Genomic DNA, 21,969 nt, shown 5'->3' on the forward strand with positions numbered 1-21,969 from the left:
GTGTTTCCCCATGTGACCCTATGTGGTGTGGCATGCCTGCACATGTTGGAAACTATAAGTAACAAACTATCTTTTCAATGACAATTGTCTCCTGATCTGTTGGTCTCACCATATCTGAATAAAGCTAATTTCTAGGTACACTTTTGAGGGGCTGTGTCCATAGTACGTGGAAGTTCCCAGGCCAAGAATCAAACCTGTGCCACAGCAGTGACAACATCAGATCCTTAACCTGCTGAGCCACGAGGGAACTCCTAGATACATTTTAAAACAGGCCCCAAAAGGGATGAGGACTTCCAAAATGGATGTAGCAGCACTAAAATTAAATGTCTGTGACCCACAGAGTAGGAAAAAATATTTGTAAATTATATATCTGAAGAGGAGCTTGTATCTAAAATACATAAAGCGTCCTTAAAACTCAATAATAAAGAGTTTCCCTGTGGGGAGTTTCTGCCGTGGCTCAGCAGTTAATGAACCTGACTAGTATCCATGAAGATGCAGGTTCGATCCCTGGCCTCGCTCAGTGAGTTAATGCTCCAGCATTGCCATGAGCTATAGTGTAGGTCACAGACGTGGTTCAAATCCTGCATTGCTGTGGCCAGCAGCTACAGCTCCAATTCAACCCCTAGCCTGGGAATATCCATATGATGTGGGTGCAGCCCTAAAAAGATGAAAGACCAAAAAAAAAAAAAAAAAAAAAAAAAAAAAAAAAAGAGTTCCCCCGAGGCACAGTGGGTTAAGGATCTGGCATTCTCACTACATTGGTTTGGGTTGCTGCTGTGGTGTGGGTTTGATCCCTGGCTGGGAAACTTCCTCATGCTGCAGACACAGCCAAAAAGAAAAAAAAAAAAAACCCTCAATAATAAAAAAGATATGAGTCCCCAGTTGTGGTTCAGTGGGTTAAGAACTCAACACAGTGTCCATGAGGATGCAGGTTTAATCCCTGGCCTATCTCAGTGGGCTAAGGATCCAGTGTTGCTATGGCATAGGTCACAGGTGTGGCTCAGATCCGGTGTTGCCATATGGCTCAGATCAGCTGTGGTGTCTGGCAGCTGTGGCTCTGATTTGACCCCTGGCCTGGGAACTTCCATATGTCTCAGGTATGGCCATAAAAAGAAAATAAATAAATAATGTTTTTTAAAAAGACTTTTTTTAATTGGCTTAAATTGTTATTTTAAAATGGACAAATAATATGAATAGACATTTCTCCAAAGAAGATATACAAATGGCCAATGAGTATGTGAAAAGATGCTGAATAGCATTAGCCATTAACTGAAATAAGACTCCTACAAGGTCCAGAGTAACAGAGTCAGCAGCTTTTTAATGAGGACCTACTATGTGCTGCAAACTTGCCAGTCATTTTGTCCATTATTTCTTATATCTCCACTTAGACTATAAGCTCCAAGGAACTTGGACTTAGTCTCACCACCATATCCCCAATAACTAGCATAATGCTAGGCTTGTAGTAGGTACACAGCAAACATTTGCAGAATGGATGAATGAACCATGGCAATGGCTGTTTTACGTATTCATTCAACAAATGTTCACTGAGCATCTACTGTGTCCCGGGGCAGTACTACATCATTTTATCCTTTAAGCATATCTCAGAAGGTCAGGGATTGTCACCCTTACTTTACAAAGAAACTGAGGCTCAGAAAGTGTGATGAGGAATACTTTCCAAAGACCATATACTTTTCGTGGAGAAATGAGTGAAGCTAGAATTTACCTACCATCTACTGTGTGCCAAGCTACTGACTCACATTATCTCACTTAATTCTCATTCAGTGACTATTGGGATGGAATGAAGATGTCCATTTGAGGGATAAGGAAATAGGATCAGAGAGGTTATGTCAGTTTCCTGGAACCACACAGTCCAAGAGTGACAGAGCATCAGCAGCATAGGAATGTCTAACATCTAAGAGTTTCCCTTTTCCTTCCAGCACCTCCCCGCTGGAGCAGCTGGCTCTGTGTTCCCCAGGGAAGTCGCACTTACTCCTGGCAGTTGCTATTGTAGCTGAAGACACATTTCTGAAGACTGTCCAGGGTCATGAGGCTGACATGCTCAAACATGTCAAGGGAGACCACTGAGCCCTCCGCCAGGCGCCGCCATTTTGCCTGAAAGAGAGGGAGGCATAGCCAATGGGTGTGGAAACCACAGACTTTCAGCCAGCCTGACCCAGTTGCAAGCTCACTGCAAGCCCACTTTAGAGATAAAGGAAGCTTTATCTGACATCACATGGCTTCCTGACATCACATGGCTTGCCCATGAGTTGGAGCCTGGACCAGTCTCACTCCCCGGATAGCCTCTTCCTAAGAAAACTTGGGACTCACATGCATAATATTGGTGCACTGGTTGAATATCTTCATGTAGGGCTTTAGAATGTCAAAGTGGAAGGCAGGTGTCAGCATACGGCGGTGCCGGCTCCACTTGTCACCTTTGCTGAGCAGCAACCCATCTCCTGGGCCCAGGAGACGAAGGTTAGGGACCTCTCCTATCACTCTGAAACACTCCAAGAAACCCCATGCCACCCCCTCTTCCTCGAAGCCCAAACTCCAGCCTACCCAGTCCCATGCTCACCCAGCCAAGGTTTCAGGAAGCCATAGAAAAGGTCATCCTTGGGGGCAATAGCAGCTGTGGAGAGAGAAGAGATGATGCTTCAAAACAGAGTTCTGATTTGGAGTGGATAAGCAATGAGATCCTACTGTATAGCACAGGGAACTATATCTAGTCACTTGTGATGGAACATGATCGAGGATAATGTGAGAAAAAGAATATACATATATATGTATGACTGGGTCACTTTGCTGTACAGTAGAAATTGACAGAACACTGTAAATCAACTATAATGTAAAAAATAAAAATCATTTAAAAAAAAGAAAAGGAAAAAAATAAAGTTACAAAGGCAAAAAAAAAAAAAAAAACCAACCCCAGAGTTCTGGGAGTTCCCTTTGTGGCTCAGTGGGTTAAGAACCCAGTGTTGTCTCCGTGAGGATGTGGGTTCGATCCCTGGCCTCACTCAGTCAGTTAAGGATCCAGCATTGCTGCAAGCTGCGTCACGGGTCACAGATGCAGCTCGCATCTGGTGTTGCATAGCTGGGGCCAACTGTTGCCAGATGTGACTTCAATTCGACCCCTGGTCTGGGAACTTCCATACGCCATAAATGCAGCCACACAAAAAGAAAAAAAATAGAGTTCTGACCCTTGGCCTCTGCTATGACCTCCTTAGGTCTCTACTCTGGCCTCTGACCTCCTACCTCACCCCTCCAATCCAATCTACCACACCTACCCTAGAAAGATTCTTATAACACACTGATCTGAACACGAGCCTCCCCTGCTCAAAGATCTCCCATGGCTCCCTATTGCCCTTGTAAAAAAGTTCAAGCTCAAGCTAGCACTGAAGGCCCTGCCCCCTCTTTCTGCTATATGGCTCTCCAATCTCATCCTTCAGCATATACCAAATAACCCCACCTGCTGTGCCTCACTTCCAAACCTTTTCCCAGTCTGCTCTCTATCCAGAAAGGCCTTCTTCAGCTGAGTCTTCCCCTAATCCACCTCCCTCTTTTCTGCCAACTCAGGCTATCTGAACTATATTTTCTGTGCTCCCAGCCTCCAACCGAACCCCACCCAGTCTGTCCCACACCCTGGACCCAGGAGGATCTTATCTGACTCTAGATCTGATCATGTCCCTTCCTGCCAACACACCCACTAGCGTCAAGCACCAGGTGCTCAGCCCATTTTCAAAGCCCTGAATGATCCACCCCAGTCCAGACCACTCTCAAAACACCTCTATTCTCCACCACCACCACCCTTCCCCACACACATTCAACTTTCTAACATCACAGAACTTTTCTCAGCTCTTTGAAAAGCCATGTTCTGGAGTTCCCGTCGTGGTGCAGTGGTTAACAAATCCGACTAGGAACCATGAGGTTGCAGGTTCAGTCCCTGGCCTTGCTCAGTGGGTTAAGCGTCCGGCGTTGCCGTGAGCTGTGGTATAGGTTGCAAACTCGGCTCAGATCTGGTGTTGCTGTGGCTGCGGTGTAGGCCAGCAGCTACAGCTCTGACTAGACCCCTAGCCTAGGAACCTCCACATGCCATATGCCACAAGTGCGGCCCTAGAAAAGATGGAGAAAAAAAAAGAACGAACGAAAAGAAAAGCCATGTTCTCTCTATGCTCTGAGTCTTTCCACCAGGGGCCCTCTCTGCCTCAGACACTCTCCCCTTATTCTTCCAATCTGCCTGGATGCCACTCCCTCTCTCACTAATCAATCTGGATTGTATCCATCCAGTTAAAAGCTCCTTGAGGGGAAGGACCTTATTGATCACTAATATATCAGTGCTAAATAATTTTTTACTGTATGAATGAATTAACCAAAGTATGAATGAATGAAAAAAATCAATGGAGGGATGGGTGGATGAATGGATGGATAGATGGATAGATGGATGGATGATTAGATGAGTGAGTAAGTGAATCCCCTTCTGTGTGTTGAATAATTTTGACAGAATAGGCAGGGCCCAAGAAGAAAGTACCTGAAACTCAAGTAATGTCAATTTTACCTGAAATATGACTCAACCACCTACACACACACTCCCCAGAAATTGGCCAATTGTACACACAGTCATCTGTCCATTCATTCTCCCATTCAACACACCTCTTCTGCCAACTTTCTATGCCCAACCCATGTTGGGCGATGCTGGGGGCCCAGAGATGGCTCAGCTCCACACCCTACCTGGAGGACCTCCGGGTGGGGTGGGAAAGGGAAGCAGAGGCACGCCATGCAATTAGAAAGTAGGTGTGCCAGGAGCAGAGGGAGGTACAGCAAAAGGGCTGCTGGAAGTCAAGACAGACTTCCAGGAAGAAGATGTATTGGAGGACGAGGTGGAAGCTGAGTCACTCCTCTACCTTCTGGGCTCTGGAATCTAGGCTAGGCCCCTCAGGGGTCTTTCTGACACACAAATCTGTCCATTGGCTGTCCTGCTCAAATCCTCCCATGGCTCCCTATCACTCCCAGGATAATACACAAGCTCCTTCACTTTGTACACAGATACTCTGAGTCCAGCTCCTGTCTCATTTCCTCCTTCTCTCTATGCATTGTCTTCACTCCACAGACCCTGAAGTCACCTGAATTCACCTGGCACCTTTTATACATCTGTACCTTTTCACTTAGGACTTTCCACCTGGGAACTCTCATCTGACAAACTCCCATGTATCCTCCAAAGCCTGCTTTCACTGATGCCTCGTCCAGGAAACCTTCTCCAAACCTCCCCATCTGAACCCTTGCTCTGTCATCCTCAGGCCCCTCCTCTAATCAAACCCTGACCACTTGATGCCAGGAAAGGCTGTGTCAGGGCTGCCTCTCTAATCACTTTCCCCTCCAGTAACAAGAGGATGGTAACATCTACCATGGAGGAAGTCATATGAGAAAAGCCCCCACAAGGTGCCCAGCAGGAAGCTGCATATTACTATGGTTGATAGCTTGGTCTTTGGGCCAGTGAGGTCTGGGTTCAAATGCCAGCCTTACCACTAACTGGTTGTATAAACTTAGGCAAGAAAATAGAACCATCCTGCCTGAGTCATGGCATCCCTATAAAAACCCAGTGAACTAATGTGCTCCTGGCACACAGTAGATGCTCATTAAATATTTGTGCACATAAATGAATAATTAACCAACAGTTGGCAATTTTTACCACTATGACTATAACTATTGCTTACTGGTGATGAGAACTTGTGAGATAAGTATCTGGGTCCCCAGCTCACAGAACTCTAGTAGGAAAAAACGAATACACAGACACCATAGAAAACAGTTTGGTGGTTCCTTGAAAAGTGAGACCTCACAACTCTACAACTAGGTATCTACAAGAGAAATGAAAATACATGTCCAAAATATGTACACATATGTTCAAAGCAACATTATTCATAACAGCCAAAAGGTAGAGACAACTCAATGTTTGTCAACAGATTAATGGATAAACAAAAGTGATATATCCATATACCTATACAATATTACACAGCCTTAAAATGGAATGACATACAGATGGCCAGTAGGCACATGAAAAAATGCTCAACATCACTAATTATTAGAGAAATGCAAATTAAAACTATAGTGAGGTACCATCTCACGCCAATCATAATGGTCATCGGTAACAAATCTGCAAGTAATAAATGCTGGAGAGGGTGTGGAGAAAAGGGCACCTTACTCCACTGATCATGGGAATGTAAATTTGTACAACCACTATGGAAAACAGTATGAAGATTCCTCAGAAAACTTAATATAGAGCTACCACATGATCCAGCAATCCCACTCCTGGGCATATATCTGGATGAAGCTTTCATTGAAAAAAGATGCATGCACCCCTATGTTCATTGCAGCACTATTCACAATAGCCAAGACATGGAAACAACGTAAATGTCCATCGACAGATGAATGAATTAAGAAGATGTGGTACAGGAGTTCCCATCATGGCTCAGTGGTTAACGAATCCAACTAGGAACCACGAGGTTGTGGGTTCGATCCCTGGCCTTGCCCTAGGTTAAGGATCTGGCGTTGCCATGAGCTGTGGTGTAGGTCACAGACATGGCTTGGATCCTGGGTTGCTGTGGCCCTGGTGTAGGCCAGCGGCTACAGCTCCGATTAGACCCCTAGCATGGGAACCTCCATACACCATCGGAGCGGCCCTAGAAAAGGCAAAAAGACAAAAAAAGAAAAAAAAGAAGAAGAAGATGTGGTACAGATACACAATGGAGTACTACTCAGCCATAAAAAAGAATGAAATAATGCCATTTGCAGTAACATGGATGCAACTAGAGATTCTCATACTAAGTGAAGTAAATCAGAAAGAGATGAATGCCATATGATATCACTTACATGTGGAATCTAAAATATGGCATGAATTGGAGTTCCCATCGTGGCTTAGCAGTTAATGAACCTGACTGGCATCCATGAGGACACAGGTTCGATCCCTGGCCATCCAGTGGGTTAAGGATCTGGCGTTGCCATGTAGGTCACAGACATGGCTCAGATGCTGTGTTGCTGTGGCCCTGGCATAGGCTGGTGGCTACAGCTCCAACTGGACCCCTGCCTGGTAACTTCCATATGCTACAGGTGCAGCCCTAAAAAGATAGAAAGACAAAAAAAAATAGATAAATTAAAAAAATAAAATATTGCAGAAATGGACCTATCTACAAAACAGAAACAAAGTCATGGGCACAGAGAACAGACTTGTGGTTACCAAGAGGGAGGGGGAAGAAAGTGGGGGTGGGAGAAGTGGGATAGACTGGGAGTTTTGGGTTAGTAGATGCAAACTATTACATCTGGAGTAGATAAGCAATGAGGTCCTGCTGTACAGCACAGGAAACCGTATCCACTCTCTTGGGATATAACATGATGGAAAATAGTATGAGGAAAAGAATGTGTATATATGTATGAATAGGTCACTGTATTGTACAGCAGAAATTGACACAACACTGTAAATCAACTATACTGTAATAAAAAAAAATTTTTTTAAAGGAATGAAGTCCTGCAAAGTGGATGAACCTCAAAAACACTATTCTGAGTGAAAGAAGTTCGTTGCAAAAGACCACATTTTGCATAATTTCTTTCCCATGATATATCTAGAAAAGGAAAATCCATAGAGACTGAAAGTCAATTAGTATTTACCACTGGATGAAAAGAACGGAGTAATGGGGAGGGAAGTGATTCCTTAATGGGTACAGAGTGTTTTATGAGCTGATGAAAAGGATTTGTAACTAGGAAGAGTTGACTAATAGCTGCCCAATACTGAGAACACACTAAATACCTTACACTTTAAAATAATTAATTATATGGCAGTTCCCATTATGGCTCAACAGTAACGAATCCGACTAGTATCCATGAGGACTTGGGTTCAATCCCTGACCTTGCTCAGTGAGTTAAGGATTTGGCGTTTCCATGGGCTGTGGTGTAGGTCGCCGACCAGCTTGGATACCACTTTGCTGTGGCTGTGGTGTAGGCTTGCTTGCAGCTATAGCACTGATTTCACCCCTAGCCTGGGAACTTCCATACGCCATGAGTGTAGCCCTTAAAAAAAAAAAAAAAAAAAAAAAAAAGGCAAAATAATTAGTTATGTATGTATGTGATTTCACTGCCACAAAAAAAATGAATATATAAAAACAAGCTACAATTATATGCCTATATATCATGGTGTGTCTTTCATAAAGCATTTTCACCTACTTTCTTCCATTGACACTCTCTATCCCAATGGCCCCTTAGAAGATGAAGAAATAGAGCTTCCAAGAGGAGCAGGCCTTTCTCAGGGCCCATCGGCAGAATGGGTTTAAGCCCAGAGGAGGAAGCCCCACAGGTGGCCCAGAGGAGGCCCCACTGGGAGGATAGAATCTACGACTTGGGGCCAGGCTTGTCCAATCTCAGTCAGGTAAGCACGGAGGAGCACAGACACCTGGGGCCAGGAGGCCTGACTCTAGGCTGCCCTTCCTGACTCACAGCCCCACCCTCCCCAAGCTGGAGTCCCCCAGCTGGCTCCTCCAGTGGGGCAGGCAGTGGATATCCTGCCTGTCCTGAGAAAGAGGAGGGGAGAGGAGAGGAAGAGGCGTGAGCACCTACTAAGTGCTAAGCTTATGATAGGGGTTCTACCCCCTTTTTACTTGGAGTCTCACAACCATGCAGGATGATCCTCAGAAAACAGATGCTCTGACATGATGGAAAGAGAAGATGGAGAGGAGGGGAAAACAAAGGAAAAGAAGATATTAAACAGGCAGAGGAGAAGAAACACTTATTAGCAACTACTCACACTGTAATACTGAGTCTTCACAACCACCCCATTTCGCAGATCAGAAACTGAGGCCCTAAGAAGCTGGATGACTTGCTGGGTCACACAGCAAGTACATGCACCAGCCTGGATTCAAACCCAGTCCATCCATGTCCAGGCCCAGGCGTCTTGCCACAGTGTGATGCCCATCCCTTGGAAGAGTCCTTTCATGCTTCTGCCCTTCCTGGGGTCTAGCTTCCCCTCTTTGTTCAGTGGGGTTGGTTATCCCCTTAAAAGACAATAATGGAGGACAATGAGGCATGAGGAGGGCCTAGCTGGGAGAGGAAAGATGGCAGCCCCTTCCTCTTTCACGGTTCTAAGGGATAGCCTTGCAGGTGTTTTCCAGATGTGGGTCTGTAAAGGCCAAAGCTAAGGCCAGAGGTCCTAAAATTCCTAAAGCTCTTAATTTCCCATCCTTCTCTCTCAAATGTCCCTTGATGCCTCTGGAGATGCCCAGGTATAGGTGAGGCCACCCTGAAGGTCCAGATCCTCACTTATGAGGAAGATAGAAGACACAGACAGATACATTCAGCCCTGAATGGTGAGGACCAAGAATGAGAGTCCAGAGGAGAGAGCTATGGTCAATCTGGGGAGTCAGGGGAGGCTTCCTGGAGGAGGGGGGTTATTAGAGCTGCATGTTGAAGGCTGAGCAAGAGCTTGCCAAATATACTTAAGAATTCTACACCTTGGGGTAGGTATGGACTGCAGAAGGGAGAAGACATTCTTCTACATCTCCCTCTCAGCCAGTCAGAGTCAGTTCAGGTGAAGAGAGTAGGCTCCAGGCTGGAATAGCCACAGTGGTAGTGTCAGAACCCAAGATGGGAGTGCCATGGCTTAGAATTGAGTAACAACCATTTAACAAATGCTTGGGCAAACAATTGCCTGTCCAAACATGGCTCTGACTCTGAGAGGTGGGCATCCTCTCAAATTTCCTGGGACTCTTAGATATTGTCACACATTTTCCCACTATCTGTGTATCATCATTTTGGCTTTGATGAACTCCTATTCATCCTTCAAAGCCATACTCAAATAGCCCTTCCTCTGGAGAGCCCACCTGCCTAGAAGCCCAGATAGGCTCTAGAAGTTGAGGGTTTATCCTTCACTCAGAGGCCCAGTTCACCTACCTGACGCACCCACCACGGGCTTGATATAGTCAGGGTGCACCAGAACCAACAGTGGAAGGACAGGTCCAATCCACACCAGGATCACATGGTGCATGTTGTCCAGCACCTTCTTCTCAGCTCGGAGGCCCATCTCATTTGGGAGATACTGCAAGAGGTGGTGGGAAAGGGTAGTGAGAAGGTGCCCAGCCCTGGCTTCCATGAGCCCTTCCCTCCCACCAGCTCCCCTGCCCTCAAAATAAGCCAAGAAGGGCATATGATTGTGAGCCTTTGGCTGCACCTCCCTGAGCCTCCAATCCCTCATCTGAAAACTGGGGAGGAAAATCAACTTTTCTGAGAGCAGTTGAAAGGATTCATGAAATAGCAAAGTGAAAGAGCCTCAGCATAAGGCCTGACACATGGCTGATAAAACAATAGAAGTTGAGTTCCCGTCGTGGCTCAGTGGTTAAACGAATCCGACTAGGAACCATGAGGTTGCAGGTTCAATCCCTGGCCTTGCTCAGTGGGTTAAGGATCCGGCGTTGCTGTGAGCTGTGGTGTAGTTTGCAGATGTGGCTTGGATCCCACATTGCTGTGGCTCTGGCGTAGCTCCAATTCAACCCCTAGACTAGGAACCTCCATATGCCACAGGAGCGGCCCAAAAAATGGCAAAAAGACAAAAAAAAAAAAAAAAAAGTAGCAGTAAACACAATAATGATAAAGGTTGGCATTTATCAACTACTTCTATGTTAGTATTCAAATATTATAGCATTTTTCTCTTTAATGCAGTGTTAGGCACTGCTGTGGGCATTTTTCATAGATTCATACATTTGACACAAGCAAGAACCCTATGGTGTAGCTGCTACTATTTTCCCCATTTTACTTTAGTCATAAAGGTTAAATGACTTGTCTTAAATTATAGGTGAGTAAAGGATTGTCTTGGTTTGGGCTCCCCCAGAAGCAGGACCCAAGACAAGGGTTCTAGGGCAAACAGTTTATCTAGGGGGGCGGGGTGATCCCCAGAAACATGGGTGGGGAGAGGAGAAGTGAGAGAGGAAAGTTAATCAGTAAATGGTTGTCAAGGAAATTACCTCCATGGGAAACATAGGCTCAGTCCCACTGGGGACTGGGGGATAGCTATCTCAGTGGAAACCCACAAGAGGGTGAAGGGAGCTGGGGTGTTCATACACCAACTTCCCCAGTCCCACAGTTACCAGCTGAGGGCATTACCTTTGAAGTTCATGGTACACCCAGGCAGAGTGGGCTTCAGCTGCTAGAGAAGCCCTAGAACACAGGTACTAACAGCTAGAAGCAGCCTATTGCAGCCAGAAACGGGCCTAAAGGCTGTGAACCAGCACTAGCATTATCTGCCACATTGGCAAAGGCAGGATTTGACTACATGCCACCAAGCCCCAAAACACCTGCTCTTAGCCAACATGATCTATGAGGCAGAGGCTCAGTGTCAGATGGATCTGAGCTCAAATCCATCCTCTGAAGCTGTGTGACCTTGAGCAAATCACTCAGCCTCTCTGAGCTCCAAAGATCAAGTCCATAATGTAGGCCAGACCCATCCTTATTTCACAGGCTATGAGAATTGGGAGAGCTCAGGTACAAAAGAGCCTCACCCAGTGCCTGACCAGTGGTAAGGCCTAGCAATTGCAAAACGAATGAATGAATGAATGAATGAGCAAATGATTCCTCTCTGTTTCCTATGTCTCCTGACAGGCTCAGCCCTGAGCCTGTCCATACCCAAGGGAGATCATGGCCTCATCCAGGTCTCATAGACCCCCGAGACAGGATGGGCCCACATGGTCAAGGCTGGACTTCAGAACTGGCTCTGGCCAACTGCCTAAGGTAGCTGCACCTGGCTATCTCTTGGACCACCATCCAAGCCAGGGGGCTTCCTGGAGTAAGGGCGTTGGACATGGGGCATAAAAATATGAGTAGAAGTTCATCTAACAGAAAAGAATATTCTGGGAGTTCCCGCCGTGGCTCAGTGGTTGATGAATCTGACTAGGAACCATGAGGTTGTGGGTTCAGTCCCTGGCCTCAGTCAGTGGGTTAAGGATCTGGCGTTGCCCTGAACTATAATGTAGTTCGCAGATGTGGCTCGGATCCTGCGTTGCTGTGTCTGTGGTGTAGGCCGGCGGCTACAGCTCTGATTGGTCCCCAGCCTGGGAACCTCCATATGCCGCGGGTGTGGCCCTAGAAAGACAAGAAAAAAAAAAGAAAAGAAAAGAAAAAAAGAGGAAAGGATATTCTGAGCAGAGGGCACAGTTTTGGCAAAGGACATGGAGGTGGCAAGTCAGAGGCTTGTTGCAGGAGCAGGAAGTCATTCTGTGGGACTAGAGGGAGATGGTAGAACAGGTGAAGAGGGTGAGAATGGGAATCTAAAAGATCTTGAACTCCAGCTGAGGATCTGGGACTTTCTCAGGACAGCAATGGGGAGCCATGGAGGGTGTGTGAGCAGGAGAGGGACATGGTTGGATTCAAGAATCCTGGGGCCAGGATGGGGGATGGACTGGAGGGATGAGACTGCAGGTAGGAGCCCAGTGAGAAAGCTGGACCATGGAACAGTAGGAGAGGAGGAGATCTGAGCAGGGGTTGGAGATTGGAAGAGAGGGAGAAGGGAGATTTGGGCTCAAACAGGTAAAACTTGGTGCATGCTGGCTCCAGGGGGATAATTCCCAAAACTAAATAAAATGAATGTTCCTTGCACTATTGAGTGTAAATGTGTCTCCTTCTCCCTTCTTCTGAGATACTCACTCCTAGCAGTATCTAAACTATTTCTAGAATCACTTGATACTTCCAATCTCTGCAGGACCCAGGAGTGGAATACATACATCCACCACCATGTGGCAGGCTCAGTGCCAAGCCTGCCTCAGATGTGACTTCAGGATTCATTGAAACAATCCCATGAGCACAGGGGGTGATATAGTTTGCTCAAGGTCACACAGGCAGCACATGATAGAGCCAGGCAAGTCCACATTGATAACCACTCCCCAAAGTCTTCCTCCAAGTTCATCATGAGACCTGAATCAGGAAGGTCTCCACCACTGACACTCCATTTCATTTAGGCCTGGAAGGGGGACAAGGTGAGTCCAGCAGGGAAGTAGGGGCTGGATTCTGGGGCCCCAAAAGCTGCAGCAACCTCAGGAATCTGGCTTTCTCTCTTCTGACATCTGAAGCCCTTTTAGAAAAGTCCATCCTGGAATTCCCATCATGGCTCAGCAGTGTTGAACTCAACTTAGATGCATGAGGATGTGTGTTCCATCCCTGGCCTCGCTCAGTGGGTTAAAGATCCAGTGTTGCCATGAGCTGTGGCGAAGGTCGCAGATGCAGCTGGGATCCTGTGTTGCTGTGACTGTGGTGTAGGCCAGAAACAACAGCTCCAATTAGACCCCTAGCCTGGGAACCTCCATATGCTGCAGGTGCAGGCCTAAAAAGAGAAGGAAAGAAAGAAAGAGAGAGGGAGGGAGGGAGGGAGGAAGGAAGGAAAGAAGGAAGGAAGGAGGGAGAGAGGGAGGGAGGGAAGGAAGGAAGGAACAGAAGGAAAGAAGGAAAGAAAGAAAAGAAAAAGTCCATCCTTTCTCATCTAGAAGCTAGAGTGACAGAGAGTAGAGAGCTAAGATCAGGGACGCTGGAGCCAGGCAGATTTGGTTTGGACCCAGACTCTACTTACTTAAGAACTGTGTGACCTAGGGCCAGCTACTTAAACTCTGCATCACAGTATTCCATAGAGAAAAATGGAGATACTCACAGGATCTATCTTCTAGGATTGTCAAGAGGACCAAAAGAGTTAATATTTATAAAGTGCCTGAAATAACACTTGGCATATATATATGTGTGTGTTAAATAAGAAAGAAAATGAAAGAAAAGGGTGGGATCCTCACCTGGAACCACAGATTTAAAGAGAATGAGAGAGCGTGTGAAACCACCTTGAAGGAGGGCAAATAGAGCAACAAAATCTATCTTCCTCCCACCTTGGGATCCTGGAACCTGATGCATCTCACAAACACTAGTACCTGTTGCTATAGAAATAGCCTGGAATTATAGAGTCAGCTCTACCTCAAACCAGCTGTATGACCTTGGGCAAACTGTTCGCCCTCTCTGAACCTCAGTCTCACCCAGATCCTGTAAACTGGGTCTCTTCAGGGCTCCAACCAGAGTTTGGATGGGATGAGGGAAGCCAGCAGCTCAATCATCCTTACTGAACACCTGTGATCTGCCCTGCCCTGCCCTGCCCTGCCCGGCCCACCTCCCCAGCCACACATACACACACACATACCATGCCCAGGTGGCCCAGCAGCCAGTTGCGCCGGGGTGGCTGGGGGAAGCAGCGCAGCCGACGGCAGGTGATGTAGAAGCACCAGCAGAATCTCAGGAACTGCAGCAGCAAACGGAAGAGGAAGAAGAGCAGGGAGAGAAGGAGCCCAGACAGGGCATACACACGGAATGCCGTCTTCTCCAGTCCCAGGAGGTGAAGTATGTACTCTGTGATAGGCAGCATCCTGGGGAGACACACGGTGTGGGGAAGGTGGTCAGTGCAGGTGGGAATCACCCTCAAGTCACATGTGTGCCATACTCTGGATGACCTGTGGAATCAACCATGATGGGCTTGGCATGTAGCAGGCACTCAATACATGTCAGTCTCAGATGCCAAGGATGCCTCATCCTCCAGCAGTGACCTCCAGCCAGCTGGCCCCATGCATATACCCTCAGCTTTGACTTTGCAGGGCATCCTTCCCAATACATTTGCCCATGTACAGCTGGCTGGTGTGGAAAAATTAAAACAAACCCCCTCTCCCCTTCCTGCCAAAAGCAGCTCCCAACCAATTACCGGTGATAGCATTGCTGGATAAATACTCCACCTCCTTTTTGATGAAATAACCCTGGGGATGTGGATTCTACACTGGCTACTAGGGTTGCCCAGAAGGACTAAACTCCAACAGCCCACAAGAGAAACTTTCTCTATTAGCTGTCTCCCTTCTCCTGTCTTACTTCCCTCTTCTTTTTTTAATCTAAGCGAAATTCACACAATACAAAATGAACCATTTTAGGTGAGCTATTCCATGGCATCAATACATTCACAATGCTATGTGATTACCACTTCTATCTAGTTCCAAAACATTCCTATCGCCCCAAAAGGAAACCCCGTTCCCTATTAGCAGTCCATCCCCACCCCCTCTACCCACCCCTGGCAATCACTTGTCATCTCTGCAGATTTGCCTATACTGGACATTTCATATAACTGAATTCATACACTGAAAGCTTTTCTGTCTTTGGTGGCTTCCTCCACTCAGCGTGATGTTTTGAAAGTTCATGCACCTGGTTGCATGTATCAGTGCTTCATTTCTTGTACTGCTGAGTAATAGTCCACGGTAAAGATGTATTTCAATTTGTTTATACATTCATCTGTTGAACATTTAGGCTGTTTCCACCTTTTGGCTACTGTGAAGTGTGATGCCAAGAACATGCATGTACATGTGTTTGCTTGAGTCCCTGTTTTTGATTCTTTTAGGGTCACTTTCTTCCCCCTACTGGTCTTTTCTGTGCTCACTTCCCAAATAAACAACTTGCACTCAAATCCTGCCCTAAGGTCAGCTCCTGAAGGAACCAAAAGAGAGTGGGTGGGTAGCAAAAATATTAATAACATGGAGACTAAGGATGGAGCACTTCCTACGTACCATGCACCACACTCAGGAACATGCATGCCTTATTTTATGGAAACTTAAAGTGGTCCTTGGAGGTAGGTCCTGTCATTCTCTCCATTTTTCAAGACAATTCAAGCTCAGTGCCTCCAACTCAAGGGAGATGGGAAGTGGCAGAGGCCTCCTGAGCCCCTACCAAGGCCAACCTCGACCACTTTGGGGGCCCACAGATCTCATACAACACCAAAGAGATTCATGAAAATGCTCAGGTCCTGTTCGAATCAATCTTTCCCACCCAATCCTACCAGGGGCTGCCTCTGTGCCCCTACCTCCTTGGGCAACACAGCTAAAGGAAACCTGCACTGCGGGCTCTCACCTGTGTCCTCATTCTCCACCCACTCTTGCCAGTGGTGCCCCCCACTAGGGGCTTTGACTCACTGGCTCTTCCACCAGCCAAATGCCCAAACACATCATCCACACAAAAGTGAAGTTTCCATTGGTTGTCGCATCCTGGGGAAACAGCTGGGTGGGTCATCATCAAATGTGGAGGGCCCCATTGGAATGGTCTGACTTACAGATGACATGACTACACTTTAGGATGGCTGCCAAGAAAGAAAGAAAGACAGAAAGTAACAAGTGTTTGCAAGGATGTGGAGAAATTAGAACCCTAGGCATATCCATTGCATTAAGGGAATGTAAAAGGGTGTAGCCATGCTGCATAGAACGGTAGGGTGGCTCCACAAAAAATTAAACAGAGAATTACCATATGTTCAAGCAATCCCACTTCTGGGTACACCCCCCGAAGAAGTGAAAGCAGAGACTCAAACAGATATTCATACACTCATATTCAAGGCAGAACTATTCGCAATAGCCTAAAGGAAGAAGCAACACAAGCATCCATCACAAAAGAATGAATATACGAAATGCAGTCCATACATACAGTGGCCTATTATTCAGTCTTCAAAAAGAAGGACATTGTAACACATGTTTCATGGATGAACCTGGAGGACATTTAGGCTGAATGAAATAATCCAGACACAAAAGGGCAAATACTATATGATTCCACTTATATGAGGTCCCTGGAGTGGTCAAATTCATAGACATAGAAAGTAGGATGGTAGTCACCAGGCCCTGGGGGAGAAGAGAATGGGGAGTTAATGTTTAATAGGTAGAGGGTTTTAGGTGGGGAAGATGAAAAATTCAGGAGATGGTGGTGATGGTTGCACAACAATGTGAATTACTTAATAACACTGAACTATACACTTAAAATGGTTAAGATGGTAATTGTTATGTGTATTTTACAACAATTAAAAATCTTTTTAAAAATACAGACAGCATAGTTCCTGTTGTGACTCAACTGTAATGAACCAGACTAGTATCCATGAGGACTCAGGTTTGATCCCTGGCCTCCCTCAGTGGGTTGAAAGTCCGTCATTGCCGTGAGCTGTGGTGTAGGTCACAGACGCGGTTTAGATCTGGCCTTGCTGTGGCTGTGGTGTAGGCCGGAAGTTGTAGCTCTGATTCAATCCCTAGCCTGGGAAGTTCCATATGTCATGGGTGTGGCCCTAAAAAGACAAAAAATAAAATAAAGAAAATAAAATGTTAAATTAAAAGTAAGTTAAATTAAATTAAATACAGACAGCCTGGTGGAGGTGATACACCTGCTGGAAAGCCCAGGTAGGGGTAGCTATGAGGGTGGGGAGCAAGCAGCCTTCCAAAATGAAGCTCAGAGATCTCCAAGTCATGAGTCCAGGCTGATGCTCTGAACTAGGGCCACTGCTGTGCAATTGGGGCTGCCTCTCCCACAGACAGCTCCAGGTGACAAACTCCACAGGAAGTAGCCATGGGTATTTACTTCTCTATCAATTTAATAGTGGGTAACAATTCTCCCCAGCAATACTGAGGAAGTCAGCTAGCAGTGACTACTAAGAACCATGATCTTCCTCTGGCTTCCACTGGCCAGGCCTTCCACTAAGGAATTTCTTCAGCATTCAGCTGGAAAATCATGCCTGAGCCCCTGCTGTGTGTGACTCTGGGCATGGGGGTGTAAGGATGGCAGAACAGACCTATCTTAGGGGAGGTAACCACCAAGAGACATGCTAGGATACCATCCAAAGACTGCATATCATGAAGAAGGTGAAGTGGGGAGTTCCTGCTGTGGCGCAACAGGATCTGTGGGGTCTCTGCAGCACTAGGATGGCAAGTTCAATCCCCAGCACAGCACAGTGAATTAAGGATCTGTGTTGCTGCAGCTGCTGCACAGGTTGAAACCGTGGCTCAGATCTGATCCCTGGCCCAACTCCATATGCCGCAGAGATGCCAAAAAAGAAAAAAACCTGACTAGTATCCATGAGGATGCACGTTTGATCCTTGGCCTCGCTCAGTGGGTTAAGGACCCAGCCTTGCAGCAAACTTCGGTGTCGGTTGCAGATACTTCTATTTGTGGGGAGGGGCAGGTTTGGGGATGCATCAGTTATTCCCTTTCATGATCTGGGTGCTGTTGACATATGCAAAAACACCAGTTCTAGAATGTGCACCTTCCTGTATGTATATTATGCTTCGACTTAAATCTTTAGAAATAAAATGAAAAGGGAGTTCCCGTTGTGGCACAGTGGTTAACAAATCCGACTAGGAACCATGAGGTTGCAGGTTCGATCCCTGACCTTGCTCAGTGGGTTAAGGATGTGGCATTGCTATAAGCCGTGGTGTAGGTTGCAGATGCAGCTCGGATCCCGAGTTGCTGTGGCTCTGACATAGGCCAGTGGCCACAGCTCCAATTGGACCCCTAGCCTGGGAACCTCCGTATGCCGCGGGAGTAGCACTAGAAAACGCAAAAAGACCAAAAAAAAAAAAAAAAAGAGAGAGAGAGAGAGAAATAAAATGAAAAGTTGTTTGGAGATTGCACTATCCTTTAAAATGCATTTTGAATTCAAATCACAGCTCTGCTCTTCATCAAGTAAGCAGCCTAGATTCCAGTCCCCACCATTAGCTTCCATTTTCCAGCCTGTGAAATGGGTTAACAATAACGGGACCTACATCTCAAAGTTGTTTGGGATACTTCAGTGAGGTGAGGCTTGGCACATAGCATGCAAATTTTCAGCTGTTATTCCTATTTTCCTTCTTTTTCTTTTCTTTCTTTTTTTTTTTTTTTTTTTTGGCCCCACCCACAGCATTCAGAAGTTCCAGGGCCGGGGATCAAACCCTCACCACAGCAGCAACCTGAGCAACAGCAGTGACAGTGCTGGATCCTTAACCTGTGCCATCAGGGAAGTCCCATTATTCCTATTTATATTACTATTTTATAGAAGTGAGAGAAATTCAAAGATAAGACTGTCAGGATTCTGTAGGAGGCTGGCACGCCCCACCCCACCCGTTCCTCTCTGCACCAGTTCCCAATCTCATCCCAGACACCAGGCAAGGCCCCCAGCAGCCCCACCCTAGCACAGGTGGCCCCGCCCTCCCTGCTGGGGCGGGCATTATCTGAAGATAGAGGTGCCAGTGACTGGCTCTGAGGCTGGCCCACACCCACGGAGCGCTGGTTTGTCAGGTTAACCCAGCCTCCAGTTGAGGACTTGTCATACAAGGTGTGTGGGATCCTGAGAAGGAATGCAGTAACGTGGACACTGGCCCACTAGAAACCATAGATCTGCCTCTTCGTGAACTGCAAGACCCACCTCCCATGGCAGCCTAACAGCCAAGCATCCAGCACTGGCCCCACTGCCCTACATCACAGCCCTGCTCTCCACCCCCTCTAGTAACCTGTGGTCAAGGCAGCCTGCCCTCTATCCTGGCTCATGGTACCTCCATGACCCCTCTATGCCAAAGGACTGCCCCACCCAAGACTCATACAATTCCAAAGTGCCAGATCCCAGAAGGTGCGAGCCAGGAAGGAGCTTATGGGGTTTTGAGAAAAAGCTTCGGAGGCAGTTCTGAGGGCAGGGCCAAGTTGGCAGACCAGGATGAGGAATGTGAAGTCTCGCTATGACTTTGGGCATATTGCAGGCATTTGCCTGCAGCTTCTTCAGCCCTGGCATGAAAAAAAAAAAAAAAAAAGAAGAAGTTTAAAAGCTACCAGTCATCTAAATCCTTCCAGGGCTGTAATTGTCTCTGCCCACCATCCCTATCAAGTGTGGCCATGCTTGGATGTGAGCCTCAAAAAGGATTCCACAAAACAGGAGTTCCCATCGTGGCGCAGTGGTTGATGAATCCTAGTAGGAACCATGAGGTTGCGGGTTCGATCCCTGCCCTTGCTCAGTGGGTTAACAATCCGGCGTTGCCATGAGCTGTGGTGTAGGTAGCAGATGTGTCTCGGATCCTGCGTTGCTGTGGCTCTGGCGTAGGCTGGCAGCTACAGCTCCGATTAGGCCCCTAGCCTGGAAACCTCCATATGCCGTGGGAACGGCCCAAGAAATGGCAAAAAGACAAAAAAAAAAAAAAAAAAAAAAAAGACAAAAAAGGATTCCACAAAACACTGCCTTTTAGCTGTGTGACCTCAGGTGAGTGTCAACCTCTCAGAGCCTCAATTTCCTCATCCATAAGACAGGATTTTCTCAGGGCTGAGATGATGACACAACATTTTTTAATGTGCTCATCTCAGTCCTTGATCAAGGACAGTTAAGTTCTTAACCAAAAGTACCTCTCATGGCTGTTGATCACATTCCTTATTGCTACCCAGTCATTGAGGATTTGGAGAATTGGGCCCAAGTCTTGCCAGAGAGGAGAGGTGGGGCCCATTCTCTGAATGCCTCCAGAGTCACCCAAACCCCTTTGCGGATACCAACCCAGGTAACAACCAGACACTAGCCCAGAGCTAATGTTACTGTGCAGAAACCCAAGCTGGGCTATACAGATAGGCTGGAGCCATCGGAAAGTGCCCAGGATTTGGGGGTCAGCCAGGGCTGCTTTATTCAAATCCCAGCTCCCCCACTGTCTCCTTCCCATCTCCAGCCTGAGACTCATCAGCTGGTGGGCGTCAGTTGCCTTGCATGGTCTGGGCTGGCTAGCCATCCCCTGGTCAAGAAGTTGTCAAGAGAGAGACCCCTGGGATTTCAGGAAGCATTATTTCTCCAACATCCAACAGACATGAGCTGGGACCAACCTCAGGACCTCACCAACCCTCACAGCCAACTGCGGGGACCCAGGTGGGCAACGTTTTTCCATAGAGGGTCACTCGGAGGCTCTGTGCTGACGATGTGCAGGGACTGTGAAAGTGACGGGACCACAAGCCAGTTCATCAGTGGATCCCACAGCCTTCCCTTAAGACAATGTGGAGTGGTGAAATCCCAGTGACCCATTCAGTCCGACTTAAGGAGGTGTCATGGGGCTGGGCTCGGATCCGTCTAAGATGCCTTGATGAGGAGGGGTGTCTTCTTGAAGCCCTTCCCACCATGGACACACGGAAAGAAGGACACATCCAGGAGTCCGTGACACACACAGAAGAAACCGCCCACAAATGCAGCGACAATCGGGGACACACACACACACACACACACACACACACACACACACCAGAGTCCCCCCACACACAGGCAGTCCGGTCCTGGGTCCTGGAGATTCCCAGGCCGGCTGTATACCTGTCCGCCACTGCGCGCAGACTCTCGAAGCCGCGCTACCGGCACAGGAGCCCGTGCGCGTTGGGTTACCCAGCGGACCTGCGGCCGCGCTCAGGTTACAGCCCTCGCCCCTCCCCGCGCGCGCACTCACTCTGCGGGTCTCGGCCTCCGGCCCTTGATCCAGATCCGCTGGAGCCGCAACCTCGGCTCTGACCGCGCTGTCTGGCGGCCCGGCCCTTTAACCCTGCCCTGCTCCCGCCTCAGCGAGAGACCCGCCCCTGGCACGCCCCAGTCTCACCAGCCTCTGGGCGGGGATCGAGGCGCAGGCCCCAGAGACGAAGAAAGCGAGACACAGAGACAAGTAAGCATGGAGAAAGAAAGGGAAAGACACAGAGGCTGACCTGGAGAGAGTGACAGAGAGAAAGACGCAGAGACAGAGGCGAAAAGACACCCAGAGGGACCCCCAAACCATCAGTTTTCTTGCCGCTCTGGCTCCCTTTAGTGCCCAGATCCCCTCTGGATCAGTCTCTAGTAACCTCCTTCCACACCAGCCCCAGTTCAAGACCTGCTCCCACAGGTCTCTAAGCCAGCAACCCCGGTACCCCACAAGCCCCCGGGAGCCATCTCTGGGACTCCAAGAGATCTTCATACTTCATCAGCCCTTGGGAGCCAGCCCTTTTGCCCCTTCTGGATCCTGGGTTCAACCCATCTGCCTGGGGCTCTGCAACCAGCCCCTCCCTCTAGGAAAACCTCCAGCCTCAACAAGCAGCACAGACCCTGTTTTTGATCCTCCCACTCCACCCACGCCCTGCCAGCTACCTTAACCCCTCCAACCAGGATGTTGTCCTTGGTCAGCCCATCTGTTC

At 47.6% G+C, this 21,969-nt stretch overlaps 1 protein-coding gene across 1 annotated transcript in view; it reads right to left on the minus strand.

Annotated features, from left to right (window-relative positions):
- The window catches only part of LOC100620265 (cytochrome P450 4F22), a 32,489-nt gene extending 11,158 nt beyond the window's left edge, over window positions 1-21,331 (minus strand). The window contains exons 1-6 of the mRNA XM_003354125.3: window positions 21,255-21,331; window positions 14,189-14,411; window positions 9,925-10,069; window positions 2,576-2,629; window positions 2,329-2,456; window positions 1,991-2,112 (exon numbers count right to left, since the gene is read on the minus strand). Of these exons, the coding sequence (XP_003354173.1) occupies window positions 1,991-2,112; window positions 2,329-2,456; window positions 2,576-2,629; window positions 9,925-10,069; window positions 14,189-14,410 (671 nt within the window). The 5' untranslated portion in view covers window position 14,411; window positions 21,255-21,331. The remainder of the gene's footprint in view (window positions 1-1,990; window positions 2,113-2,328; window positions 2,457-2,575; window positions 2,630-9,924; window positions 10,070-14,188; window positions 14,412-21,254) is intronic.

This window comes from Sus scrofa, chromosome 2 (genome assembly GCF_000003025.6).
Source record: "Sus scrofa isolate TJ Tabasco breed Duroc chromosome 2, Sscrofa11.1, whole genome shotgun sequence".
NCBI lineage: Eukaryota > Metazoa > Chordata > Mammalia > Artiodactyla > Suidae > Sus > Sus scrofa.